The 21,867-nt window shown below is 49.0% G+C and overlaps 1 protein-coding gene across 5 annotated transcripts in view; it reads left to right on the top strand.

The window, feature by feature from the left end:
* RREB1 (ras responsive element binding protein 1) overlaps positions 1-21,867 on the top strand; it is a 126,096-nt gene that overhangs the window by 74,729 nt on the left and 29,500 nt on the right. For all 5 annotated transcript variants that reach the window (XM_034660364.1, XM_034660365.1, XM_019795019.2 and 2 more), the window contains 2 exons: positions 16,415-16,559; positions 17,101-17,234. In XM_034660364.1, coding sequence (XP_034516255.1) covers positions 16,415-16,559; positions 17,101-17,234 — 279 coding nt within the window. The remainder of the gene's footprint in view (positions 1-16,414; positions 16,560-17,100; positions 17,235-21,867) is intronic.

The raw sequence follows: 21,867 nt of genomic DNA, 5'->3' as shown, positions 1-21,867 counted from the left end.
CCTGTGTGACGACTTCTTTGACCCGTTGGTTATTTTGGACTCTATTGTTCAGTGTCCGCATATTTGTGAATTCCCAAATTTCTTGCTGCTATTAATTTCCAATATCGTTCCATTGTAGTTGGAGAACATACTTTGTATGATTTCAATCCTTTGAAATTTATGGAGGCTTGTTTATGGCCTAGCATATGGTCTGTCCTGGAGGACGTCCCATCTGTTCGAGAAGAATGTGTATTCTGCTGCTGTTAGTTGGCATGCTCTCGAGAGGTGCTTTTAGGTCAAGCTGGTTTATATGTTCACATTTCCTATTTCCTTATTGATCTCCATTTATTTTTATGTGCTCTGCCTGTAAGGTTTGTGGAATTATTATCCCATTTTGCAGATGAGGAAACTTGCTTAGGATCAAAGTAACAGAGAAGGCCGAGATTGGAACGTTGGCCATCGGGCTTAGAGACCATGCCTTTAACTATTATCTCAGAAATAATTGATAGTGCTCACGTCACTTTGCATATTAGAAAAAATCACTCTTTCATACTGCCCCCCCCCAAAACAATTCCATGTTGCTGTAAAGCTTTACAGTGGACCCTTGAACAATGCAGGGGTTAGGGGCACTGACCACCGGGCAGTCGAAAATCACATAAAGCTTTTGACTCCCCTAAAGTTTAACTACTGCTAGTCTACTGTCAACTGGAAACCTTAACGAGCACATAAACATATATGTTGATTAACACATATTTTGCACGTTGTATGTGGTATGCTGTAATTTTAAAATAAAGTAAGCTAATTTTAAAATAAAGTAAGAGAAAGATGTCATTAAGAAAATGATAAGGAAAATACATTTACAGTAATTTACTGTTCCAAAAAATGTTATGTACAAGTGGACCTGTGTAGTTCACCGTGGTGTTCAAAGGTTAACTGCATTTTCGGTGTTAAACTGTTGCAGCCGACTTACTAGCATATACACTCTATTTGGTGAACATGGAATAGCTTTTTATTAGATTTACGACGGTGTGCTGTTTGGGTGTACATGGATAGATTTTGAAAGAATCTTCCATTTTTTATACCACAGCCCTTGATATTATCCTAAGGTACATTTCTTATTTGTGAACAGTGTATATTGGACTTATTTGTGAATTATTATTTGTAAATCTTCTTTTTTTAAAGCAGGCCTTAGGGATGTTTGTGCTAATTTTGGGTTTTGTACTGATTTTATTTATTGTGAGTCACCTTGATTTGGAGAAGAGGGCTAATTGTTATGGGACCAAGTTCTAGTTCTAATTCTGCAGAATTTACAGGAATCTCTTAATTTGTCTATCCGGTCACAAAGTGGCATAGGAAACCCTCACTGAGGACTTGGGCTCAAAAGTTTGTGAAAGCATCCCAAAGTAACGTTAACAATATACCGTGGAAATATCCTGTGTGGGGGATGTTTCCGAGTTTTTATTGTTAGCACTGAAAAGCACTCCTGTGATGATCTGTGAGCTGTGTGACCCTAGAGAAGTTGTTTGACCTCTCTGTGTCTCGGTTACTTCATCTGTAGAAAGAAGTGATACCTGACCAGGGTTGGGGCAGCATTGTGGGGATTCATGAATTAACACATGCAAAGCGCTTAGGAGAATGTTAAATCAGCGGTCACCAATATCACTATCATATGTGCCACTAAGTAAACATTCCTATAATACCAGAAAAATAACTCAAGAGATTCCTTTTACTTTTGTTTTCTTTTTGCTATCCTAAATGGGGTCATCTGAATAACAGTTAGGATATTTGAGTTTATCACACTACGTTGGCTTTGCCGTCTCTGCAGAAAATCGCAAATAATGAGTTAAAAGAGCATTCAGTTTTTGGTAATCATTCACAATCATCACCCCCTTCATTTGTTGGTGAAACTGTACTTTTGGAAAAAAAAATGGTAAAAATGCGAAAACACTTACAAAAATGTGCTAGAGAGTGGAGTTTGATTTATTTGTCCCAATGAATCAGTTCTAGAACCTGAGGCTAGAATGCTGAGCTGTGGTCTCTCCTAAGCACATACCCGGGTTCCCCTGGTTAGGGCCAGAGCGACCCCAGGGACATGTGTGTGCAGGAATGAAAAAGAACCGTGAAGACCCAAGTTATGATAGGTTTTCAGAGCGTGGAAGGAGGTCAGTCGACTGTGAGTTTGCTGCTCAAGACAGAAGCTCTTCCCTCTCTCCTCCTCTTTTTCCTTCCGCTGCTGCTGCTTCCCACGGGCTGTGGCACCGGCTGGGATCAAGGAGAGCCAGGATCACTAGTGGGGTGATCGGAGACCCCGTGCGTCCTGGGCACCCGTGTCGTGTTCTGTCTTGTTGATACCTGTTCCAGGCCCTCCCTTCCTGTGCCCACATCAGGTTCCCATCTTCCCTCTCTCCCCTGAGGGGTGCAGATCCAGCAGGACCCCTGCTAGCACATGATTTCCCTGTGCTGTGGCTTTCTAGAGCCATTTCCCCAAGGCTTGATTCCACAAGGCTGGTCTGGCACACAGTGTCACTTAGGAACACAGAAGTCACCTTCCTGGGGCCTCCTGCTCCCCCCTGCTGCTCTGAAGGGCATCTGCACGTGCAGAGGTGATGCGTATCTCTGGGTGTGCACATTCTTCCAGATAAGCCTTGCCTTCCCGGTATTTACTGTCGGGCCGCATGCTGTAGGGGCCTATCTGGGCTCCGCCCCACACTCCTGTTGCTGCATACATTGCAACCCACACTCCAGGAACTAGATCTTTTTCAGTTCTAGGTGGTTCTTAACTGACATTGAGGTACTCTGTCCTCACCCCCTTTATGAAGCAGTAGTTACCTCTGGTTTATAAGGCGAGTCAGTCTTTTTGTAGGGTTTCCTTTATCTTAGTTGTAGCAGAGGACCCTCAGCACCCAAGCAAAAAGGCCTTCTGGGTCTATTACCCAATCTGGTCCAGTTGTTCAGGCTGCCACTTTCCCAGTCTGTGGACTCTTATGTTTTTGAGGTTTGGAAATCCTTCATCCCAAACCTCTCTGACCACAGCTGAGTTCAGAATCAGGATAATAGCCTGCATCAAGTGCAAAACATGTATCACGGAAACATCACCGTGGCTCCAGCTTTTAACTTCCCAGAACTCTTTATCAGTTGCTCCCACGTTGAAAATTTGGATTGAGCGGTGCTCATCTTCCAAAACAAACTTGGGAAACTGAGCCAGAGCCGCCTGCCGGGAGAGCTCAATGTAGGAAAAAGGGCACTGAGCTTTGCAATTTGCAAAACTTTCCAGAAGACGCTGGTCTTCAGAGCTATGAAGAAGTGATGATATTTGAAAGAGAAAATTGAAACAAATCTCCTTTGGAAGAAATCTTACCTCTGAGATAGGTGTCTTTCTTTTGCCAGACCGTAATTGCCTTGGGAAAATAGGAAATTAATTTCCACTTTGCTCTTCATTTTCCAAACTATAGACCTTTAAGCTACAGAGAGAGCTGCGGAGTACATGTTACATTTGAGACACGCCAAAGACCCTGGCAGGAGCAGGCTTTCCTAACTAGCTTCTCCATTCATTCTCCAGAGAGTGGGGTTGTGTGTTCCTTTAGTCCGTGTCATGGAAGGACGAACATGAGGCAGGGAAATCCCTGGAACATCATCTAGTTGTTTTGGCCCGGGCTTGCTTTCCTCCTGCAACAAGCATGACTTTTTCTGTTGCTAAGTGCGGGAGACATAGACCTTAGGATGCCCTGGATAACAGACAGTCTTCAGGAACAGAGGCTTATGTGTTCCTATTATGCTGGAAGAAAACGTTCGCTGCACAGAAATGTGACCTGCTCCATGACAAATGAGACCACAGAGGCTCTGAATTTAGCACACTACTCTCAGATGCTTAGGCAGAGCCAGCCCTTGGCATGCACAAGTGAACTTGGGTATCTGAACAGGTGGCCAGCATTTAAGGACAGAAGGAACGGGGGTAGGACAGTGTCTTGGGAGGGGACAGTCACTTCTTTGCCCTCAGAACCCAGCAAGAGGAAGGGCCCGTGAACTTCGCTCATGGTAATAATGAGTTTCTGAGGACCCCCCCAGAACTAGATTTGGGATCTGCTGTTTCTCCAGATTGGAGGTGGGCACTCAGAGGTTCAGCTAGTCACATCTTGAAACAAGTCTTAACCACTAGGTACACACTTCCCTGACCTATTCCTACGAGGGGAGAAAGGTATCAGGTCCCATGGGAAGAAATAATTTGTAGGATAAAAATCTGTGGGTCACCCGACCCAGGACTATGGGAATTTTTTTTCTATTAAAAAGTAGGAAATGGGACACCTGGGTGGCTCAATCAGTTGAGCATTCAGCTCTTGATTTCAGCTCAAGTTGTGATCTCTCGGAGTTGTGGGGTGGAGCCCCATGTCAGGCTCCATGCTGGGCTTGGAGCCTGCTGAAGATTCTCTCTCTGGCCCTCCCCCTTCTCTAAAGTAGATAAATAGGTAGGTAGGTAGGTAGGTAGGTAGGTAGGTAGGAAGGAAGATAGATAGATAGATAGATAGATAGATAGATAGATAGATAGATAGATAGATAGAAGGAAAAAATGATTATATAATGACGTTTCAGTTATCTACAACTAAGAATCTTTCCCTTGAGGGAAAGACAAATCAGAAGAAAATGTCTTTAGGGGATGCTCAGAAATCTTAACACATTCGGTTCCACTTAGAAGATGATAAATGTTCTGTGATCATATGTGCAGCTCCCTACAAAGATAGTCGCACAGTCAGCGTAATGGGCAGGTGTGATCTCTGCAGGACACAGGACCACTTACATTTGGTGGTGTTTGGTGACTGTCTGGTGATTTCATGATGGTTGTACTTGGGTCTCATCTGTCTTAGTACTATGGGTACTGAAGTAGTCAGACATACTTCGAGTATCGTCTAGAAAGCTTTTTTTTTTAACCAGGTTGCAACTTTTTTCTTTTTAACTAGGAAAAGAAACATCATGTAAGTGTATTAGTCCATTCCCTGATCATGCCTTTTAATATGCTTTTCATTCTCTTTGAGAGTCCACATCATTAAGAGGCCCCGGATTTTCCCCTTGAGTGTCAACATTGACAAATCTGTGTATCACAGCAAATTGTCTGACTTCCCAGTTACCCCCGGTAGCATTATTAAGCTTTCACCAAGTGAGTTTATTGTGTGATTATATTTAAACGCTCTTAGCCCTTCTTTACATCTCATGGGTTGAAAGTGAAACCTGTGTGCCTTTATTTTAAATACAGTAGTGGTTTGTATAAAGGCAGCCTCTCTGTGTGTCCTCTGAGAGCTCTTCCTTCCTCTCTGGCTGATGCTGATAAAGGATGTTCCACAGAGTGGCGGAGAGCGCCTCCGTTTCTTCATCTTTTACAGGGTGACGTTCGGCTCTCAAGAGTTTGTTATCATGAGTATTAAATGCTGTACTATATACCCAAGCCCCTAGCTCACATAAACGTTCGGTGAATTGTGGTTGCCTTCCCTTCTCTTCTCTCTTAGGAAACTTAACCCCCCAGTTCCTTCTGCGTGCTCATGAGCATGTGTGTTTACAAAACCAAGGAGAGACCGTGACCTTCGACCACGAGGGTCCCATATGCTGTCGTCTAAGAACCTGACAGTCTGGAAGGGGTATTTTGTAAAGCCGCTGTGTGCCATAGGCCTGAATTTTCTTTTCTGAATTGTGCAAATCCTCATTATTTGAACCCTTCTTTTTTGGGGGGGGATTGCTTGTTTTGAGGTGTTTTTCTGTTTTTCATGTGGGTTTGCATTTTCCTATGTGACGAGAATCCGTGGTTCTTTTCAGAATTCTTACTTTTACATTTTAGAAATCTGCAAATTGCAGAAAGCTACCAGTATGAGAAAAAGAACAGGTCAGAGTGATTTGTCACAGAATTTTATTTTTCAAATAAAGTAAAAAGCGTAAGAAAATAGCAAAGCGGAAAGTTGACCCATTTCATTTGACAGTCTCTTGCGAAGCCTGTTTTATGTTTGACTGACATTCTCTAAAACATTTTCCCTTCTACTTTGTGTTTGTTTTTTTCTTTTCTAATACCCCTTAACAATGAGCTGGTCTGGTGCTCACTCTTTCTTCAGCCATTTTTCTTCTGAGGCCCACGTCAAGTTTGGTTATACCAAAGAGGGCAGACCAAAAGTCTGCCCGTACGGGATGTGAAAGCCTGTTTCATCCCGTCACCGTTTCTCAGATTATGGTCTGCTTTGTAATTAAGCAGTTCGTTATCACTCCGCCAGCTGGATGCGAATAATGTTCATAATTTAGGTTTGCTTCTATTTTGGCAGAGGTAGTATTTGTTTTTGGAGATTTGAACAGACGCAAAAGAAGTTTCTTTTGAATGCAGGCACTGGGGTATTTTTGACCTATCTCGCTGAGATAGTTTGAAAGCTCAGTTGCACCAGGTAAAAGTGGTGAATGGCATCAAATTCTGGAGCACCCGTGCTTGCCCACACTTGAACAGCCCGGCGATTGTGAGAGCTAGAAATTAGGTCACGGAAGGTAAGGCCTGTGTTTGCTGGGGGTAGGATAAGGAGCAGAGGGCCCGCCTCTGCTCCGGACCCCGACAGGCACCCTTCTCCTCTCCCACCCTGCCCTCTGCTGATGTCCCGACAGCTGCAAACAGGTCCTGAGTGTGCGTCCCACTTAGTCCTATAATATCAAAGTAGCAAAGTGAGGAGGGAAGGGGAGGAGGAGAGCGAGCCTGCCTGCCAGCGTCAGATCACCAACTTAAACCCACAGCTCTGCACCTCGTGCTTTATACCTTGCATTTTTCCGCCTTTGTTTAAATATTCAACCTGTCCAACCTGTTCGGGCTGAACAAGCTGGTGCTAGCAAACATCGAAACGTGCCCACTCACTGTCAACGTTTTTCTGATTTGTTAAGGAAGGTGATTAGCAGCAAATTCTGTCCCCCCCCAACCCCCCCCCCACTAAAATGTGAACAGGCAGCATAGAAATCTTAGTATAGGTATTGATCACACCGAATCCCTGCTCACCTGTCCCGGGCCTGTGTGTGTGTGCCAGAGGGCCTTTCTCCTCAGCTGCCTTCGGGGCTTAGGGTTGATAGAGAGCTTGTTGGTCTTCAGTCGGGAGAGATTTTGTATTTCCCTACACCAGAGATTCGGTTGCATAATAGGTATTGGTATGTAGTGTCAGCACTTAATTCTTACTCTTCGTGCTTATATAACCCACCTCACTCCAGAGGACCGTTCCAGCTTAACAGGCGGGAAAATGGAGGTCTGCGATGTTACGGGTTCCGCTGAGACTGGAAGCGAGTCCTGGACCCCTCTTCCCTGGGTTCGTGTGGGTAGAGCGCTGTTCCGCTCTCCCTCGCAGCATGTCGTTTAGGGATTTGGGTCACCTTTGGCAAGCAGAGGCCCATGCGTACCACATTCATCCCATTGGAGATGCGGGGTGACTGGGGACCGATGCCTTCACCAAGAAGGGGCTCTGTTGCCTGACTGGGTGTTGCAGGTGATCGTTCTCCTTGGATTCATTTATGTTCATCTTTTTTTTCCTCTCATGTCGGACACAGTGTGATCTTGGTCCCCCTTTCCTTCTGGGCTGTTTCTCCCTGGCCCCTGAAGAATACAGTATGGTGTCCCCATAGTGGTGGTGACTTTCCTTTTCGCCATGCCCCTTCTCTGCATCCACCACCCACACCTTCCATTTCCCTCTGTGGCATGTGGTGGGCCGTCATGAGCCGCTCAGCCTAAGCATTTCCTGTTCCTCTTTTGGAAGAGGCTGAGGAGTTGCCAGCAGTGAGCTGGCGCTACCTTATTGTGGAGGTAAGCATCTCTTCCTCCTCTGCAAAAAGAAAAAGGATGTGAATAACTAGGTGCTACCGTCTTTAAGAAAGAAAGCTAAAGCGAACTCCCTCCGGGGCTGAAGTGAGAAAAGGGTCTGGGTGACCACCTTTCAAGTCTACCGTGACGGTTAGGACTGGGGATTTTTAGCCGTTTGCTGCAGAAAGCCATCGTCTGCAGGCTGGGGTGGAGGTGGTGGTGATCGCTTCCCTCAGAGGTAGTGGCTCTGGGTTGCCCTTTGGGAATGTCAACTTCTAGGTGGGCTCCATCACCAAAGGCAGCAGATATGAGTGTCTCTCCTGGGATTGGGACCTCGGGCTGTCTAGGAGGGTTGAAGAAATAGAGGATGGTTAGCCCAGAGAAGGGGAAGAGTCCATTACAACATGGTGGCTGCCCTAAAAGATGTAAGGGGCCGTCAGGTGGGAAGGTGGTAACATTCTACTTACCGTTTCCTGGTTGAACACAGGGACAGCCCAGGCAGGCCAGTTTTAGCTCTGTGTGAATGAGAGAGCTCTCTGGGTGTGAGAGAGGTCAACACATTCAGCCTCTGAGGTCTTTTGTTTGTTTTTTAGGAATCTGTGATTTTATATGGAAATATGTACTGTGTGTCTTTAGTGGGTATTATACACAGGTATCCAGGGAGCCAAATAACATATAGAGAGTGTGTTAACAAATTATTTTAGCAAAACGAGGGCAGGCAAAGGAAAGAAAAAGTACAAGAGGGTTTAAGGTGTACTGATCCCAAGAACCTGTTTAGGGACAGGGTCTAGAATAAAGATTTTGCAAAGGTTGATATTTATTGACATGGGCCAACTGCCAAGCTCCCCTACACTGTATTTGAACGCCAAGAGAGGAGGAAGGAGCTTTAGAATGAGCAGTGAAGGGCCCTCTGTTTTCTAAGTAAACCGTCAATAACTGGAGAATGTTGGACCTCGATTCCGTTCTGAGGTCAGCGGCTTCAGTATCCATGTGGAAGGTAGAGGGAAAGGACTGTCGTAGCCAGAAGGTTGCCTTTCTCTTCCCTGAAGGATGGCAAGGGCATGGGGGCCATCGAGGGAAACATACCCCTCAGGCATCATAACCCAGCTCTGTCCATCAGGGAGGAAGTGTTTGTACTAGGGTTTTGCCTGAGAGCGGGATGCAGAAAGAAGTGCCTTCACTACCACTGCAGGGGAACCCAGAGACAGCAGAGCAGAAATTGGGGGCCATCCAGGACTGTACCCCTAGTCAGAGCTGCAAGCAGCTGTGGGCCGGGGAGCAGTGGAGAGGTAGAAAGTTCAAAGGCAACTGTCATGAGCAACATGGACCCAATCTCCTAAGGTTCCTTGACTCTTCGTACTGTTCCAATTCATGCCTACACCGGCACCACCCACGCACCAGGCTGCAGTCCACAGGAGGAGAGACGTTCTGTACCGTTGGGATGCGTTTCCCCCTGTTGCAGGGGAAGAGGAGCTCATGGAGAAAAGCTGATGGGGGAGGTGGCTTTGAAGTCGCCGTGCTCATCTTTTGCCCCCGAGCAGCCGCGGGAGGAGTAAACTCCACGTGAGGACTCAGGTGCAAACCTCCCTTTGTTGTAGTGTCCATGGGTCATGCTGCCCCGGTCAGAGGACGTGGAGTGTCGCCGGCCTGCGGGGGGGGTGCAGTATCCGGGCACTTGAGCAGAAGCATCCTGAGAGCGCTGGGAGCAGCCCGCTGTAGGTGTTCCCACAGCCAGCCTGAGGACAGCAGGGAAACGCCTCTGAGGCACACACCTCACCGGAGGCTGACTTCCAGAGTTCTCTGAGAGTGCTGTCTTCAGTCCGCGAGGCTGCTTACATCCACCGTGGTCAGCCCTCCCTCCACACCCAGGCACAACTAGCGTGACCTGCCTTCTGGATCAGCATGACTGAGCCTAAACAACACCCGAATTACTAGAAGGTGGCTCTGCGCTCAGAGGTGGAACCACACTGGGAGTCGGACGCTTGAAGCCTTGCCAGCCTCTCCCCGGCCCCTCGTCCACCTCTGTCTTCACTCCCCTCCCCACCCCTCAGGTGCTGGCATAGGCCTGGGTTGACTTGCAGGCATCACTCACAGCTCTCCACCCTTAAACCGCTACCCTGTACATCTGTTACCAGAGACCTACAGGAATCTTTCTGGAGGCTGGTTTTTCTTTGGCCCAAAATGTAGGTTGTGGAGCAGTGATGCTTGTTAATCTGATTCACTCCCTCTTTTGGCTGTCACAAGACTTCGTTGGAAAAGAAAAGCAAAGCGAGCCCCGGTAGGAATGGGGATAGATCTGTCATCAGGCTGCAAAAACCTGTTGGAGCCTGTCGGCTTCAGTTTGGTGCACCCCCCTCCCCCGAAAGCAGGGCCGAGCGCTGTTTGTGTGCGGTTTATGTCCTGTGTGCTGAGTGACCTTCCTTATAATGCCGTCTGCTCAGAGGATCAAACAATTCAGTTCCTGTGTTAATAAAACTTATAAGAAATTAAGCAGGAGAAGTTAGCAAATACCAGAAAGGTCTAGATCTTGCCTGAGCGTTGACCTTCTCAGGTACCTGAGGTAAAGTAGCTATGGAAGAGCTTGGACAGTGTTTCAGACCTGCCATCAGGACGCCTTCCACTGGGCGATCCTTTAAACTTGTTGAGACTTGTCCAAAGGATTTGACCCCCAAAATAATTTTGAGGATGTTAAATTTCGTCACTGTTTTGGTTATGTATTTATGCCCAGTAAACTCATGCAGAGTCTGCAGCATTTTGCAGTGTGAGCCTGGGGTGGTGTAATGCTCGTATCCCCAAGATGGCGACATTCCAGTCAGGTGGTTAACCGAGCCTGTAACCAGGATGAAGGGTTGAAGAAGTGAACTGTGGTCCAGTGGTTCTCACACCTGAGCAGGCATGAGTATCACCTGGAGAGCTTGTGGAATTCCAGGGTGCTGGGCCTTGGCCCCGAGTCTCTGAGTCTGCAGGCCTGAGAACTTGCATTTGTGACAAGCTCCTGGCTGGTGCCATTGCTGCTGGTTGGAGGACAGCTTGAGACTGGCAGTTTTGTCCCCATTTTACAGACGTGCAAACCAAAGGTGAGGTAGTCTGGGGAACATGTGGTGTCTCCCTGGGTGCTGAATGGTAGAACTGGGATAAGTCTACACTGTCTCAGTGCTCAAGACCACCCCCAAGACTTCAGTGCCATCACATGGTCTCTCTGCTACACCATCGTCCCACCCAAATTTGCTTTGTCATCTACCCGAATTCCCACTTGCTTCCCCGAGCAAGCCAGTGCTCGAGTGGTAAGAGTTTACCTTCATTGCCAAGTCTGCAGACTTACATACCTAAGAAAGGTGAGCAGAAAGTTCCCGTATTTGGAGAGCTGGAGGTGAGGAAGTTCAGGGAGGAAGAAAAGGATGTGCTTTAGAAATTGGTCTGTCTCTGCTAAGTTACTAGAGTGGTATTCAGTTCTTGTGCAAGGTGTATTTGTTTAGCTGTGATGTGTTCGGTATTATGAACAGCTCACCATAGCTAAACTGGGTCTTTTTACATTTTAGAAAATAAAGAACTACATTTATAAGAGGAAAATTTGAGTTGAAAATCAGCATACATGCCAAAATTCAAAGTAGGCCCCTATCAGTACTAAAAAGCACTCAGATTTAGATTTTTTTTTCTACTTTAAAAAACATCTGCAATATTTGTTTTTTGTTCATTACTATAGAAACCTCCCCCCCACCCCAACCCCGGGTGTTACGAATGGGAGAAAACTTCACTTGAATCCTCAAAGAGTTCTGATAACATTCCTTCCTTAGACCATGGTGTGGCAGGATTTCTACGATTGAAGTGACATGCCTCTGAAGGAAAGTTCTAGAATTTTGTGCCAAAAGCAGCTTACTGTGAATGTAGGTGGAGTTGAATACACGAACACAGATTTGTACCAATAATGGGAGAAATTCGAGTGGGTCCTCAGTTCATCTTTGGTGTTTTTCATTCAACTCCCTTTATCACTGCACTGTTTATAATCTCGTATCGAGTTTGCTCACATTAAACCCTAGTAAGGGCATTAATTGCAGTTTTTTGGAGACTTGAGGACGTGGTTGTAGTGATTTTGCAAGTGGACAGGTTTTCTGCATGTCCTTCGTGCATTCATCTGTCCAGCCATTCAGCCGTTTGGCAGGTATCTACCCACTACCTACTATGTGCCACCAAGGGCCAGTGCAGAGAACGAGAGAGACAAGGCCATGATGACACTTATTTTCTATTGAGGCCAAGGAGACCGTCAAATGAGTGAAATACACAGTATTTTCAGTTTCTGGTATGTTCTGTGAGGAAGGTAAAACAGGGCAGGGGGCTTGAGAGCCTCTGCATGAGCGGGGTGGGACACATGCAGGCATCCAGGCCTAGGGTCTGGAGTGGCAGGTGCACCAGTCCTGGGGCCTCTCTCCCAGAGAACGAGTAGGTCCAAAAGGGCCTTGAGGTCAGGTTAGGGTGCGAGCCAGTGAAGCCTGAGAAATAGGCCGAGGCCAGATTCAGTTCTAGGAGTGGAGCCGTCAGAGGCATTTAAGCAGGAGAGTGGTGTGATTTGAGCCATGTTTTAGAAGCTCAGTCTGTCTGCAGTGTAGAGAAGACATGGTAGCAGGTCAAGAGGGACATCAGGGAGGTCAGTTTAAAATACTAAGACCGGCCGGTTGAAAATGCTGTTGTTGGTGGTGTTTTTGCAGTTTATCCATCTGTGAGTTATAATGGCACCTCAGTCCTTGTGCGTAAATCCTTGCATATTTGTTCAACTCTTTAATCTTCAAGACAAATTTCTAGAAGTGAAATTTACTGGGATAAGGGGCATACATATTTAAAATTCTGCTTGCTGCTGCTTAGCCGTGTTGCAGAAAGGTGGTTACATTTTTACTCCCATCAACAGTGCGTGAGAGCCACACCAGCCCTGCTCATTTCTCATCCCTGCCGGTCTAGCAGATGAAAAGATGGAAAATGCTCGAGTGTAGAGGGGCGGAGACAGGGCTCAATGGCAGTTGGAGTGAAGAAGTCACGGGGATCTTTGTTGGAGCTGAGGGTGTGACATCACTGTTGAACACACACACACACACACGGGAACTCCAGCCTCTGTTTACGCCACCCGCCAAGATGGTCGCCGCAGGCCTGTGCCCTGCACCCTCAGACCACATCCAGATTGCCGCTCCTTCTAATCCAACATGGCAGGAAGGATATCCATATACTGGAGCACATCCCAAGGTTAGGAATGACCAGTATAATTCAGCAGAGTGGAGAGGGCTGTGAGGGGGCTGGCTGGAGGAGCCGGAGTTGTCCACTTTGGGGAAGAGAAACTTCAGAGAAACTCAGTAGTCCTCTTGAATTACTTGAAGAGCTGCCGTCTAGGAGAGAAGGTAGACTTGATTCGACGTTGCCCCCAAGGACAGATAGACATTTGAAGGAAGGATGGGATTTTTGGCTCAGCATGGGAAAGATGGTTTTAGTAATTAGCCTCATTAAAAATGGAAAAGTGTTGAAGCATCATGACATGCTGACGTGTCCGGTGTGCTGGGGGCTTTCTGTGCTGAAGGGGAGGCTGCCTAGCATCTCAGCTCCCTGCCAGATCTGAGGCTCATTGTAGTTTACTGGTTCTTAGGGTACGTGGAAATGAGAAGCATTCGTCCTTGAAATAAAACCTGAGAGAAAGACAGACCCAGGCCTTATAAAGAAGAGACCGAGAATTGCCCTCCCCACCAGCCCTCCTGTCTGCTTCAGCCACACTCTGTGGGGAAGAGGCCATTACTGGCTCATTTTAGTGACACGCCCCACTTCCTGTGAGCTCTTGGGAGGAAGTGGACAGTTAATGTTGCCACTCCTACTGTCAGAGACCGGGGAAGAAGGGAAGGGGTCAGGTTAGATGGCATCTTAACTACAGATCACATCCAACTTCAGAAATGGCTGTGGCTCCCAGACTCTGGCAGCTGGACTCTTGACTGAGTTGAGTTCATGAACCTGCAGCTGTTGGTCACCATGCTGCCGAAGGGACAGATTAGAAACTCCCCGTGTCTTGGCCAGCAACCGGAGATTTGACTCCAGAAGGGAGCACACTGCAGCTTTGAACCTGAGGCTCCAAAGGGCTCAGTCGGAGAGCTGGAGTGGGTTGACGTGCTTGCCACCAAGGCCTTTGAGACTGCTTTGATCTGTTCTCCTTTTCCTGCCTTAAGCAGCGATGCAGCTCAAGGGCTTCCTCAGTTTTTCGGAGTAAGACAGAGGCAGGACTGGAGGCAAGAAACGATCTCTTTCATTCTCTTCTTGGCATCTGGCTAAAGCTTGGTCCCAAGTGCTAGGCCTTGGACCACAGTCACTCAGAGAGGAAGTGTCTGGGGTCAGGCTGGAGCCCTGAGGTTCCTGCTGGTGGTAAAGAATGCAGATCAAAGGCTTGGCCTTAGGAGGCAGTCTGGGGGCAAAACCCGGACTCCGCAGTGGGCACACCTGGGTCAGTCCTGGCTGTGAGGGCCCCGGGCGTGTCAGCCTCTCTACACTTGCACGGCCTCATCTGCAGAGTGGAAATGAGAATCTGTAAACTTCCCACCAGGTCCTCACTGTATTCTCACTGCTGTCCTTCCTCATCCTCTGCTCTGTGGAAGCCGCTTCCGTCACACATCCCAGAACTAGATAATAAAGTATTACTTTGTAAAAATGCAGATCCTGTGTTAGAAAAGGTGTAGCTGGAAGTGAGCTAGTGAGCCGCTTACGGTTGTCAGTCTCGGATTTCCACTATTCTCGGAGGTTATTTGTGGCCTTGTGTTCATGGACACAAGTCACCGACTGGCTGTAGAAAAGGTATTCATCTTTAACTTAATTTTTGAGTGATTTATTGAGAGGGTTTGGTGCTAATTTATATCCCATAGTATTTTTCATTACTTCCTCAGTTCTTAGGTGCTTCAAAACATTTTTTTTTATATTTCTAAAACTGGAATATGTGATACAATAAATATCAAAAGAAACTTGCTAGTCTTTTCCTTTTTCCCTCTGAACACTGATAGTAAGTGATGGTCTCTAAATCCCAATCAGCTTGGAATAGAGGGGATACTTAGAATGAGGCTCTTGGTTCCCAAGAACTTTCCTGGGGCTTTAGGTGACCAAGAACTAATAATAAAGCATCCTTCCTTGATAATCTCAGCAAGGAATTAGGTGGACGTGGGCATGGTGGTTCACTGTGGTTCTTTTCCATTTTCTCCCTTTAGATCTTCCTGCTCCACCACACTGACACCCCACTCCCCACCCCAAGCCCCCCAACCCAGAGAACAGCGGTTTGGCCTGAGGCCCATCTGCTCCAGGGCTAGGCCACATCCAACATGCTAGTGGGTGGCTGGGCTGGCTCTCTGTGGGCCGGGGCAGAGATGGTCAGGGCTGGTTGGGGGCCCTCTGCCTCCTAGAGTGTGTCTGTAGAACAGAACAGGAGATGCCCAGGGTCTCGCCCCCACACACCCATGCACAGCACAGGGCAGGGTTGTGGGGGAAAAGGCCTTATCTCACCTATCTCTTTGCACCATTGGCCCACATGCCTGAATTTCTGCCCCTGCTTATGGTTCGCAGGCTTCTTACCCTTGTCATCCCTGGCCTGTCCCCTCTAAAGAAGGAGTTGAACTGTGCTGCGCTTCTTTCTGGAAATGTGACGGGACTGTTTCTGAAGGCCTCGCCGTCTGTCCCCATTCCTAAGCGCTTCCTCCGTGAGATAATCCAATGAAAGAGCTCTTTCTAAAAAGCTGGGACTCCATTCCTACATCTGGCACGGTTTAACCCCAGTCAAAGATGATGATGGTGATGACGGTTGTCATTAGGAAAACCAAACCCTTTATGTCACAAAGGAAGGAAATTGAGACTGACTGTCTTTTTGTAATCTCTCTCTTTCCTATGGGCCTTGGGACCATATTCTTAGGGTGTTTGCTTTGGAATTTGATAAAGTAATGCCACCTAAATCAGGTCACCCATAAAGCCTTCTTTTTGGAGCAGACACACTCTGTGTAATGCTTTCTTACACATGTGTTCCTGGCCCTGCAGACATCAGGGTCGCAATGTGCAACTTACTCATTCCATTGCCCCAGCTATTCTCACCATCTATAAATCCGCCTAACACCATGAACAACATGGAAGGCCTTTCAGGTTCACTCCAGACATTTGCTGTGTCAGCACTTCTCACATTTGACCCCCAGCATGCCTCCAAAAGTTGAGGAGAGCGAGCACGTACTAGCGTTTGCGAGGTGGGTTGTGGGGGCAAATGCAGAGTGATTACTTGATGTGTGAACTGGCCGTATCTGGGAGTTCTTTATCCTGTAGAACTGTGTGTCCCACAGTAGCACCTTTCGTCTGAATAAGTAGAAGAGGCAATCACATGGTTTTTTCCATCTCGTTAGTGTCTGTGAAGTTCATGACTGTCTTCCAACAGACAGCAACGCATTGAGCAACCTTTCTGGATAGGGCTTGTGAGAGCTTTATGGAGGGCTTCAGGAAGAGCATAGAAGGCTTTAAAAGGAGAGTAATCACTGTATAAATCATACCTTCTGTCTTAAAATTGAAGTACCAACACCTAAACATATAATACGAAAAATTTAAAAACCAACTCCGTTTTTTGCCAAATCATATTGTGTGTGTATGTGTGTGCGTTCTTTCCAGACATATGAAGATTCATGAGAAGGACCCTAACAGTGCTACAGCTGCGGCACCCCCATCCCCACTGAAGCGCAGGCGGCTGTCCTCCAAGAGGAAACTGAGTCATGATGCCGAGTCAGAGAAAGAAGACACAGCACCTGCTAAAAAGGTTCTTGCCACCCCCTGCGCCGATGTTTCTCACCGCGGGACTCCTGGCAGAAATACTTCTGGTCTTTATTCTCACAGTTTGGGGACTTGGCAGACATCCATCCTAAGCTTTTAACCTGTGTTTTTCCACCCTGTTTTTGCAAGGTGTCTGCAGGAAAGCATACCTCTGTGCACTTGCTCTGTGGGCCCCCCTCGCTGAGCCCCGTGAAATGAGGAGCTTGTTCCATTGCTCTCTGCTTTTTGGTTTCTCCAGCTGGAGTGGAAGCGTCTTCATACGTGTTAGGGACTCCTGTTGTTCTCTGTCCCTGTCAGATACTAGGTGCTCCGTAAGCGTGCATTGAATGGATGAGTGGGTTGAAGGTGGATGGATGGACGCATGCGTTGAGGATTTGTTGCATGGATGAAAGACTGGTCCCTGGCTTCCTTCATCCCTAGGAGGGAGGCCTCCCTGTAGATCCGTATTAGGTATGGGCCTCTCTTCTGACGCAGCCCCATGTGGGAGACCTTCCTTCATGACTTCACTTTTTTCCTTTCCCCCCAAGATGGTAGAAGATGGGCAGTCGGGTGACTTGGAGAAGGTTGATGAAGTGTTTCACTGTCCCATATGCTTCAAGGAGTTCGTTTGCAAGTATGGACTGGAGACCCACATGGAGACCCACTCAGATAACCCACTAAGGTAGGAGAAAGGGTGGAATGCCCCCACCCTCTGGAAAGTTCTTTTTCATTTCTGTTTCCTTGGACTTAGGACTGATCCTTACTCCCCCCACCCCACCCCCACCCTCCAGACTGAGCTAAAGGGATTCGACTTGGGTTTGGTGACAAGCCAGGCTGAGAAGTGTCAGAGAGAAGGAAGAAAGTGGCTGTAGCCACAGGGTGTGTTGACCGAGGTCCACTGTGCTTCCTTTTGGCTTCTGGCGAGGTCCCCAGAGCGGTTGCCGTAAGTGCCCTGCACACAGGCATCTCCCGTGACAGGGGGCTTTCGAGCAGCAAGCACGTTTTCTCTAACACAAGAGGTGTCGCAGCCCAGGTGATTGTTAGCTGTGCACGAGTGTGTGGTAAGCACGGAGGGGCATACCAGCCGCTCATCGGCATTTTGGCCGGATCGGACTGGTAGCACAGAAACCGAAAAAAGCCTTTTGGGGTAAGAAGAGTTCTACTTCATGCAAGACACCCGACCTGACGTGAAGCCCGTCACAGGCAAACAGTGTGAGGTGATTGTTCTCCTGTTCTGCGTTGCTGGCTCCAGGTTTGCTGGTCCTTCTCCTGCGCAGGCAGAGATGGGGACGGTGCTAGGACTCTCCAGCAGCACTCAGCGCGGGCCTGCGGATGGGACACCCTCGGCTTTCCTTCCCCATCTTCTTGTACAACTTTCTCATCAGGCAGCAAGTCCTGTGTTCTTAGGGACAGATAGGCTTGGAACGTTTTCTGCAGAATTGTCACGTTTATAATGCTACTGCTGTGGTTTTTAAGCACCAGCAAGAACCAGGTGCCACAGGGGAGTGACGAGATCGGAAGGGCGTGCCCTGCAAGGCACGGCTGAGACTTCACCCAGAGCAGGGCGCACGCACACACACACGCACGCTCATAGCGCTGGGTTTCGGGAGGCAGCTTGGGAGTGTAGGAGTCTGGACACCTGTTGGCTGGACACCTGTTGGACTTCCTGATGTCTGGACCAGCTTTCCTTCCTCAGGACACATGTTGGGTTGTGACTTGGGAGTGAAGAGGTCTGAGCCAGCTGAAGACTTTTGTGTCGAGGGAAAAGCCTCGCCGTGTGGTAACTTAAAGCCATGTCAAATAGCATTACACTTCACAACGTCAGCTTGACATTTTCCATTAGGAGAAGAAAGAGTTTATGAAGAGTTTTAACTGCTGCGCCACTGAAGTGCCACAAAATGTCTTTTCACAACTCTCCCGTCTCAGGAAATTGCCTGCTGGCCACGTAGGAGAGGGTATGGGCTGGTGGTCAGAACTTCTGGATCCTGTCCTGCTCTCATGGGACCTCGATCGGCTGTCTGACCCTCGCAGGGGAGCTGGACCACATAATCCCTGTGTTCCTTTTCAGGCCTTAAATTCTAGGGGTTGGTCTCTTAACGGCTGTCCTTCTGTCCACCAAGAAAAAGCTCTTCCTTTTGCCGGCGCTCTAGTCCTGAGAGATTCGGGAACGTTCATGGTTTTGTGAACGTCCACAGCATCCCCAGGATGTGGGCTTGTGGTGCGTCGTGACTATTGAAATAGCTTTCTCGACCTGAGCAAACAGAGGTGAGGCCTCACGTGCTGAGTCGTGGGCAGAGCCAGCAATGGCTCGTGGGACCCCAGCCCCTGCCCTGTCTGCCTTCCCATCCGACTCACGACCGAGCACTATGGAGCGTGAACGCACTGCCCGTCTCAGGGCGCCTCTGTGTGTGTTTTATTTCACTTCGTGCTTTAGTCTGGGATCAGTTACCATCTTAGGAACGACCCATTTGCCCCCTTCTAGAGAATCCTGTCCTACAGGGAAGATAATCTGACTCTCGCGAGAGATTTTCGGGCAGCTGGCACCTGCATGGCACAGTGTATAGCAGTGGGACAGGAAGTTCAGGTGTCCCCTCTTCTTACATGGTGGCCTGGAGGACGGTATGGGTTCCCCTGGAGCGAGGCCTCCCGGACGAACCCCTGCCCCATGGACAGGCTGGGCTTGCTACTCCGAGGCAGGGATGAGAAGTGCATTGGACGCTTGTTGTCCCGTTCCGCACACTTCAGTGGGTAGTTCACTTGCCATGTCCCCAAGGCTGTGACGAGGCAGATACGTCGTGCGGTCGAACCTCAAGTCCTGCCTGTTCTCCTTGCCCACTTGGAAATAATGCCCTCTGTCTGGCGAGGAGTCGCCTGGAGGAGCTTTGTAGCCTGCTGGGGACTCAGCCCCTTCTGGCAGCCTGCCACCCCACTGGAGCCCCCGGACGCTGTGCCCGCAGCAGCACGTCCTTTGTGGGGGATGAGCCAGGCGTCCCCTGTCTAGTGGCTGTTGCGACGTGGGGTGGGGCTTGCATCTGGAAACCAGAGGGACTTGATTATAGAACATAGTTAATTTCCCTCTTCTCCTCTCTGCTCTGCTGTTCCACATAATAGCCTGCTATCAGAGGAGGCCATGGGGGCAGGCAGGAGCCGGCAGGGCCCAGCCGGGCAGTGAACTGTGACAGTAGCTGGTGGGAGAGACTGCTTGTTAACCCAGAGCTAAAACAGACACCGACTGCATTTGCACACCCCAGCGGCGGCAGAACCACAGTGGGATGCTACCAGTTTTAACAGAAAGTTTATAACTCAGAACAGCTGTTGGCTTCTCCCTCTCCTGCCCTAACCACCCGCCCTCCAATCCCCAAAGCTGGCAAGGTGCCCGTTGTCCCTTAATAAAAAATGTTGGAAGTCCAAACGGGTGTAAATGCCAGGCTGTTCCCCTTTCCTGTTTGACGTTCGCGAAGCGCATGTCAGCGCAGCGCAAAAGGCAGGGCGTTGCTTGTGCCCTGACATGACCAGCGGTAAATCCGCAGCCCCTACATAAGGGGTGCTGGCATAGAGCCGGCGTTTGGAATCAGATGTGATGGACAGAGTGTTTTAAATTTTCTAGCGGTACATTTTAAAAAGTAAAAACAAATAGACAAAATTGGTCATGCTTCTTCGCTTGTTACAGCAGTAATACCAAAATACAGTGTCAACATATATTCGGGGTAAAAGCTGCCGGTGATGTGTTTTGCCTTCCTGGCCGCATACAGAGTCTTTGCAGTTCTGGGGGTGTGGTACAATCACGGCCCTTCTGAGTTTGAGGCAGCCACGGCTCAGGTGTGCAGAGCCCACCGCGCAGGCCAGGACAGGCCCGCCCGCAGCAGGGAGGGCGTCGGGGCCGTAGGCTGGCGCGCGAGGCCTCTGGCCTTGTGTGGGAATGACTTGTCTCGGGCTCTTGGGGGGGCTGGGCCAGGAGGGGTGACAGCTGGCTGGTTACCGTGGCTCTGGGGCTGCTGCTGAGGGCAGAACTTAGAAAAAGTTATTGTCTGATCTTACATGGCTTCTTGATGAAAGAAGGGCGGGTAATAAATAATTAAGTTATTTCAGTTAAAATGTATCCAAATGATTGCGTGTGGATTGTGTGCCCAGCACTTGACCAGACTTGAAGGAAAAAAACAGTGATGTTGGAGACAGGCCCTGGGAGGGCTGGTCAGAAAACAAGGAAATGGGCAGTTATAAAACAAGGTGAAAGGGATAAATTCGGGGCCACGAGGGGCACGGGGTTGCCCGTTGTCGAAGCAGAGGGAGCCCGTAAAGCTGCAAGGACATTTTCCATGGGCCGAGGTGGTACTGCACAGTTTCCTCCAGGTGGAGTCTCTCCTCAGTCTGATCGAGTTCTTGATCTCAGTTGTCTGGAATCTAGGTCAGGAATTAGTCTTTGGGGAACACGAGTGAACTCGGGCAGGTACACCCCCCCTGCTGTGGATGGGCCTGTCCTGCACGGTGAGGATGAAGCTATTACAGGCGTGCAGGCCAGGCTGAGAGCCACCCCCTCATCCTGGTGGTGGAGCGAGGTGCCAGAACCACCTTTCTTCTGGATTCTCGAGTGTTCCAAGGAATGTTTGGCTCCCTTCACTGCACCAGCCTCCCCATACACACCCCCATCACCTGCAGGGAGCCCCTCAGACTAATTCACATGGCATTGGTCCCACACTTAAAAGTCATCCTAAAAATAAGGAAAGAGTATCGAAAATACTCCTCAGCATCTTGTATTTAAGAGTCCCAGGGGTTGGTGGCTTGGCCAGGTGGAGGCAGGTTTGAAACGGTGCTGGGAGTGGGGAGGGGGCGGGACACACGTGTCTGTCCGTCCCCGGCCAACCTGGAAGTTGGAGGCACGTTTGTCAAGATGCCCCCTCTCCACCCTGCCCGAGGGCCTCTCCAGGACTCGGCCTGTTGAGAGCCAAGGCGTCCACCAGCTTCTGTGCTCACACCAACCTGCCTGCCACGAAGAGCTTCGGACCTGCCCTGACTTCACTCCATGCTGGTTGGTTGAACAGTCCAGGCAGGGTGTTGGGACGCGGCGTGCAGTCTGGTGGATTCCTGGGCATGGGGAGGGCAAGCTGCCGCCCGCCACTGGCCAGGGCCCTCTCATAGGGCCCTCACTGTTGCTCCCAGCAACTGGGAGAGATTAGTGCAGCTGTTGGATGTCAGTTCTCTGGCTGGGATGGGAGGGGAGGGAGGGGAGGGTGGGCACCAGGGCAGGAATGTCTGAACCGGGTGGGGCTCTGAGGAGAGGTTGTTTGCACTTACCCCTTTTTGCCTCTGGAGACAGA

The sequence above is a fragment of the Ailuropoda melanoleuca genome, chromosome 5 (assembly GCF_002007445.2).
Source record: "Ailuropoda melanoleuca isolate Jingjing chromosome 5, ASM200744v2, whole genome shotgun sequence".
NCBI classification, from domain to species: Eukaryota; Metazoa; Chordata; class Mammalia; order Carnivora; family Ursidae; genus Ailuropoda; species Ailuropoda melanoleuca.
Note: the sequence above shows the minus strand (reverse complement) of the source record. Positions and strands in the feature narration are given on the sequence as shown.